Source organism: Pristis pectinata, chromosome 5 (genome assembly GCF_009764475.1).
Source record: "Pristis pectinata isolate sPriPec2 chromosome 5, sPriPec2.1.pri, whole genome shotgun sequence".
NCBI classification, from domain to species: Eukaryota; Metazoa; Chordata; class Chondrichthyes; order Rhinopristiformes; family Pristidae; genus Pristis; species Pristis pectinata.
In genome coordinates, this window is record NC_067409.1 from 28,689,006 (window position 1) to 28,696,128 (window position 7,123).

General features: G+C 37.7%; 1 protein-coding gene across 1 annotated transcript in view; it reads left to right on the forward strand.

The window, feature by feature from the left end:
* The window catches only part of odad2 (outer dynein arm docking complex subunit 2), a 188,691-nt gene extending 182,389 nt beyond the window's left edge, over positions 1-6,302 (forward strand). Inside the window, exon 20 of the mRNA XM_052015638.1 lies at positions 6,064-6,302. Within this exon, the coding sequence (XP_051871598.1) occupies positions 6,064-6,177 (114 nt within the window). The 3' untranslated portion in view covers positions 6,178-6,302. The remainder of the gene's footprint in view (positions 1-6,063) is intronic.
* Positions 6,303-7,123: the final 821 nt, after the last annotated feature.

Below are 7,123 nucleotides of genomic sequence, written 5' to 3' on the forward strand. Positions count from 1 at the left end.
ACTTAGAAAAGAATATTTGACACATTATTAGTTTAAGATAATTCTTTTAGATCTTTTCATGAATTGTTTTAAATATCTAATTGGTCAATTTTTATACTTGTTGACAAGTTCAAAAGTATTTTTTGAATTATTTATTGCTCTTTCAATTTAAGTAAGTTTATTTTTCAATTGTATGATTTTGTTTTACAAATATTTGAATGTTGCTGAATGCCTCAAAACATTCAGAATATTTGACAGTACTGGTAAGGACTAGGGATGTAACTTAGTCAGTTGTCAATTATTTTTTACTCTATTTAAGTGGTGCTTGTTTTGGCCATCCACAGCCTGGAAATTGGATCCATTGGTGCTCGTTTTTAACATTCCAATTACACACAAAAGAGATTTAACTTGAGTTACGTTGCGCTAACAATCACTTTCCATCAGGAAATTGGCCTGGACACTTCAGTGTGCAATCCACCTTAGCTCATCTGACAGTTTCCCAACTTCAGATGTACACCTCACAGCACAAATTTATTTCACAAATCACAAATGTATTTCACTATGTGTTTTGATGTACATGTGACTAATAAAGATCTTATCTTATCTTAAATCAGGCAATGCACATTTCCTCTCTTACTGGCATAAGGTGAAGCTTTTGTGTGCAACCTACAGCTATGCATATACCATGCTTGTTTATTGCATTTGTTTCTATTTTAAGTACTACTTCACTGACATCAGGAGACCCAGGCAGACCAAATTGCTCAGATATCTTCCAGAAGTTTACAGAGTGTACCTAAACTGGAAGAAAATGCTGCTGAGATACTCCTTCCATTAGTGCCTTAGTGGTGACACTGCCAGATGAGTTAAGGTGACACCACTGGCAGCAATATATTTCTGGATATTATGATAATTTATGCTAATGACTGGCCATGCAGGATGGGTTTGTGTCATCAAGAGGCAAAGACATGCCCATCTGAAAAGTGATTACTCACCATGCAGTCTTTGGAGACACTAAATGTACCCAAGACACTCAGTTACAAATTTATAAACTTGACTTCAATGATGAGCTAGCAGAATCTCGGCACCATGACTTCCCAACATTGCTGACTTCCCACAAGTGCAAACAGTCTTTGGCTGCACTCATGTTCCCACAGTGGTTTCCCATAACAATCCAAACCTTTTCATCAAGAGGAATGGTTTCCATTTCAAAGATGTTCAGGTATTTGAGGATCATTAGAAAATTTTCTTGGTGAATGGCACATTTTCCACGTCAACTCTGGCCAGGAGCACAATGGGCCAGAGTCTTCAGCATCGTATGCAGTATGTTCCACAATCTGCCAAAGACACCAGCCAGTTCCAAAGGATGAGCAGCATGTGGACCTAGACCCTAAGGGACATGAGGTGCATGCTGAAGAGCAGCAGGTGCATAAGGAGCAGGAGATCAAGAAAAGCAACTGAAGGTATTCACAGCAGAAAGCCACCAGCCACATCTCCCAGAGTGGGAGAAGGGAAATATTGACTGCACAGGCTCTAATGGCCTTCCTGATGGAGAGAATTTTTCTTAAAAAGTCTGCTAAATCATAGTTCCCATTCTAGACAAAGTGACCTTCTTAGCACCACATAGTTTGCTTGTAATCAGTCAAGAGAGCTTGGATAACCCATAATAACCCTTTGCTGAATCATCTGCATTAATTATATTACATCAAGTGATGAGTCTCTAATCTAATCCAATACCTAAAATGACTTGTTCCAACTCTTTTTGGTGCTGTGCAGTTCATCCTGATATATCTTACAATAACATGAAATTTATTTCTGCATTGCTCAAATGAATGAAGATTTCCATACCTGAAAGAGACAGTTAGAAACACCTCCTTCCAGGTTCTTCCTCTGGTGGCCTTAGTAGGGCTCCTGGCCCACCAGAAAACAGGACCTCCCTCCTGGTATTTACCTCATCAATGAGAATGGCAAGATCTCTTTCGCTAAATCTAGTGATCTGTCTCCCTCTGCCCCCCAGTTTCTTTCTCCGCTTTGGTAACTGCAGTGTGTTGCTGGTGTCTGGGTGCCATGGGGTGTATGTCTATAGGCTAATGTCCTTCTCAGATTGCTGCACAGAAAAGTATCCAAAGCTGTACTAAACTGGGTGAGGTACTGTCAGGGTCTGCATTGGTTCTGCTTAAGTACTTCATTTTTGGTGTAAACCACAATAATGCTGTTTCTCATGTATTTTTGTCCAATTCATGATTTTTTGATGATAAATTGATTGTTAACGCTATACATAATGCATGATCAACACAGAAATAAAAGAGTGAAATCTGAATGCTTGGCACATTTTTCTGTATTGGACTTGGAAGACCCTCTCAGCTGGGTCTTGAGGTCAGCACAAGGAAAGCTGGTTGGTGGGCTGCTGGTGAGGGCTTTTGTTTTTGAACTCTGTTTATGACTGCTTTGTGCATTAATAAGTAGAGGCATGGCAAAGTATATCAGACCTGTGAAATGCACATCCTGTGCCTTGTGAGAATTCCAGCATGCCTCCTGTGTCTTGGACAACCATGGTGTGCAAATGAAAGTAGAATTTTCTAGAAATACTCAGCAGGCCAGGCAACATCTGTGAGAAGAGAAACACGGTTAATGTTTCAGGTCTGAGACTCTTCATGAGACTTGGGAGAGACAGATAAAAAAAGGTAATTTTCAGAAAAGGTGGGATGTGAAATGGATAGAACAAAGGGAATATCTATGCTAGGGAAAGACCAGGTTAAATAGGTTAATCTGGCAGGGAATGGCAGATAATACTTGTTGAACTGCTGAAAACAGAGCTGTGGGCTATGCCCAACAGGTCAGGCTGTACTAACAGAGAGAGCTAAACTGAGCCAAAATCATAGATGGATGACTGGCACAAATAGCCATTCTAATATGAATAGAAAGAAAGAGTGAGTTACCTAAGAAAAGAGAATTCAAAATTGATTTCAAAAGGATGCAACATGCTGAGATAGAAGAATTGTCATCAGCTGAATAAGCTCAAACTCAAGGTTTTGGGGTTCGAGTGAAGGAAAAGCAGGACAGGATGACTACCAGACAGACAAAAAAGAGCAGGCCCTTGGTTCAAGAGACCACTGAAAACATCTTGCTGTGAACCATTATTCAGTTCTGAATACTGATGAGGGACAGTGTTCCCCCGGCGTGTGCAGAGCCTAGTGGTACAATGAGGTACCTGATACCCCAACGTCTTTCCACCATCTATACTCCCACTTGCATGAATAAATACAGCTCCAAGAACATTCAAGAACTTTGACACTTTTCAGGATAAAGCAGCCCACATGACTGGCACTGCATGCACCCTAGATATTCACTCTCTCCACTAATCATACACCAGATAACTGCAGTGTATGCCATGGGCAACATGCGCAGTTGTTAGTAAAAACAAACTCCTGGAGGAACTCAGTGAGTCAGGTAGCATCCGTGGAATGGAAGGCTCACTGCTCTCCTTCTGTAGTCTTACTGATCTTCTGCTCTTCAACTGCATTCTCATCAAAACCTGCTACTACAGCCACATATTGTTCCTCAAACTTTCCCTCCACAAATGCTGCCTGACCCACTGAGTTCCCCAAGCAGTTTGTTTTTTGCTGCAGATTCCAACATCTGCCATCTCTTGTGTCTCCAATGTACTGTGGTTACTTGCCCGAGATACTCTAATAACACCTCCCAAATCCATGAAGAAAGGTGGATTGTGACATCTATCAGCATACAACACTGATCTGACACCAAAACTGTACATGGGAGCTAAAATCTCCAGCTAACTCCATCATTGTGGAAGGCTAAGCATACATTAAATAGCAGAAAGGATTGTGCCACAAGTACTATTTAAAGGGGTCAGGTCAATTGACAGTTGATTTTCACTGGCATTTGTCATTGTTATGCATTTGTATTTTCTAGAGTTCTTTAGAAGCAGTAAAATTTACAGGGATTGGTGAGGCAAGTGCTAATGGACCTTGTCCTGACTTCAAAGCTTTTGCATAAATCAGTTGCTCTGAAAAATTTCTGCATTGATAGACATTCCCAAAGAATACAACATGGCTAAAAGTAAGGGCAGAGGTAACACAGAACAGTGCAAGCACATGGAAAAGAAAGGGGAGGGTTAAGAAGATGGGCTCACAAAGGAAGCAGAATCATGTTTATTATCACATATCTCGTGAAATTTGTTGTTCTGTGGCAGTAGTACAGTGCAAGACATAAAGACATAAAAATTACCTATGTTACAAAAATAAATAAATAGTGCCAAAGAGGAATAATGAGCTAGTGTTCATGGGTTCATGGACCGTTCAGAAATCTGATGGTGGAGGGGAAGAAGCTGTTTCTGAAACGTTGAGTGTGGGTCTTCAGGAACATCTGCCAGGTACATTGTGTGAAATGGTTGCATTTCAGTATGAATGTCCTCATTAAAACCTGTCACATGGTGCAACCACAACTGCAGCATCAAAGCAGGGCAAGGAATTGATTGCCAGTGGTTATCAAGATCACTGTGACCATTACTATGTCCCCTACAAAACAAAAATCACATCCCTAATGTGAAAAAGCAAACATTTAACACATTTAAGAAATGCCATTACCTGCTAAGGGCTGATAATATTGGCTGATAATATTTACATATTGTATCATGTATTATATAAGCAAACATTGACTGCACTTGATTGTTTCACTTCAATAATGATAAGATTTGTCATATTTTATTATATTAATTTTGTAGATCCTTTCCAATTATGATCTTGTTTTTTAGAAAACAAACTTTCTGGTGCTTCCATTACTACTTGTGGGTATACATAATGTTTCTTTAAAATATTTGGTTGTGGAAAATTATTCAAGAAGTTGTCAACTATCCCAGAACCTGTTTAAACTACCTTAGAAGCAAAAATAACAAGCTATCGTGCAACTTATCTCTTCTCCCAGCACTAAGAGACTGATATTCAAAACTACCATCAGTTCTTTTTTCATGATTGGTTGATTAAAGGTTCAATGCCTAACATTCAAAGTTATTGAAAGTAAAATTATCTCGGTGAAACATTTGTGTCCTCTGATATTCCTTTTGGAATACTTAAGATATTTAATAGCACTGCATCATTATTTGTACATTTCATAATATATTGATTTTGCCTTTATAAGTTGTTCAAAAACATTGATGTACCTTTTTTCCAAAAAAGGAAAAGTGGACATGAATCCTACTTTGTTGGGCTCCTCTGTCACCTGCAAATTTGTTTTGTTTTTTGCTAAAAGGAGCAATCTACAAAAGCTAGAAAATAGAACTGAAGAATCAAAATGCTGAATCTGCAGAGAAAATTAATATGTCATTTGGAAAGTAGACTTATTTAGTTCCCACAAAGAGCACTTGAGGTCATATAATCCACTTTTGTTTTCTACTGATTCAGATATTTTAAACTATGCACATTTTTCTTAAACATATATCTGAATAGTGCCACAGAGCTTTCTTAAAAAAATTCAAAACTCTGATTTGAAATTCCTGGCATATTGCATTATTGGCATGGATCTGTGCTGACTAAATAATCCAGTTGTGCCCCATTTTTGAGCTCATATTTTTAGTAACGTTTAAGTAATGACTTAAACTGTCCAGATATAATCAAGAATTGTATTCTTACAAATTTATTGAAAGAAAATATCCTGTTTCTCTATCGTTGCACAATAACTTGTAAGCTGTGCCTCCTATTAAACACTGTATATGGAATGCAGTCCAGCTCATTCCTGTACAGTTTTTCAAAATGATTCCACAAATATTTTTTGAATTTTTTTTGAGGCATAAAGGCAACAATGTCAAATGATTCAATTTAGATTTTTATTTTTGATTCATGAAACTGCCATTTTTAGTTGTAGAGGTAAGTAACTGCACAGGCTCTGTTTTCCATTAGAGCAGCTGTGACGATGATTCAGTATTGCAAATCCTAATGTAATTTCACTCTTTCCTGTCTTACACTCCAATTTTTCTATTTTCTTCATTTTTTCCTTTATGTACTGCTTTCCTTCCTCTCTAATTATATGTAGCCATTGCCATTGTCTTACTTGACTTCTTACTATTCACAGCTACTTTTGAATTTGATGGAATCCACAAATGAAGCTCTACAGGAGGCTGCTGCTGGTTGCATCGCAAACATTCGAAGGCTTGCCCTAGCTAATGAGAAAGCCCGCTACAAGTGAAAACAGTGCACATTCCACATTTCCTTTCTCAGGAGCGATTACCTGTACAGGTATAATAAAAGAAAGATTTACTATGTACTGCTGCTGGATGTACATGAAAGACATTCTGCAGGAGCTAAAATAAACCAGATGCTAATAGAAGCACAAAAGCAGTTTCTGATTTCCTAAAAATCAAATGGAGATAAATTAATTCTACACTGTGGTACTGAAGGTTAAAAGGATTCTTTTTTTCTTTAAAATAGAGAATGTGTTTGGAATTTTGAAAAGTGCTAACAATTCCTTTATGAAGATCTAAATGAATGAGAATTTATCTACAGAAGAAGATTTGATTCCCCCCCCCCAAAATAAAAATATAATTTCTTTTCATTGCATGTGGCTCTGTAGTACTTTAAGGCAATCTTATGTAATTTCTTTCATACATAACCTAAGTAATCCTCTGCTGCACTATTGTAACCTGCAAGAGAAGTCTGAATACAGAGGCAAAGATTTCACATCTGGTATTGTGTTACTGTAACTAAGACCTCCAAACATCTGTAGGATTCACTACTCAGGGATTAATCAGTACATCAGTTTAAAGCTTGCAATTTTTAAAAAACATTTCACGTGTATTTGCCAGCGTAGCACAGTAACTAAATGCTGTTTAATTACATCTGCAGTTTATACATGGAGGAACCAATCAGGTGCCAGCTACTGGAAAATGCATTTTGTAAAATTATTCCAGTTGAACAGAGCTGTGATAACTTTTAAAGGAGCAACAAAATTTGATATTAAAGCTGGTATGTGCTTTATTGTGGATACATTTGCACTGTTAGAAAAATATTAAGGCTCTGGAAAAGGTGTTATTGAGTTGGATTTGGCTTAGTGCTCAGAAGTTGTGCTAGAGGTAAGAAGAAAAAGAAAAGGTTTATTGCATTTTATTTTCAATTACATCTTGACTTTCATTCCC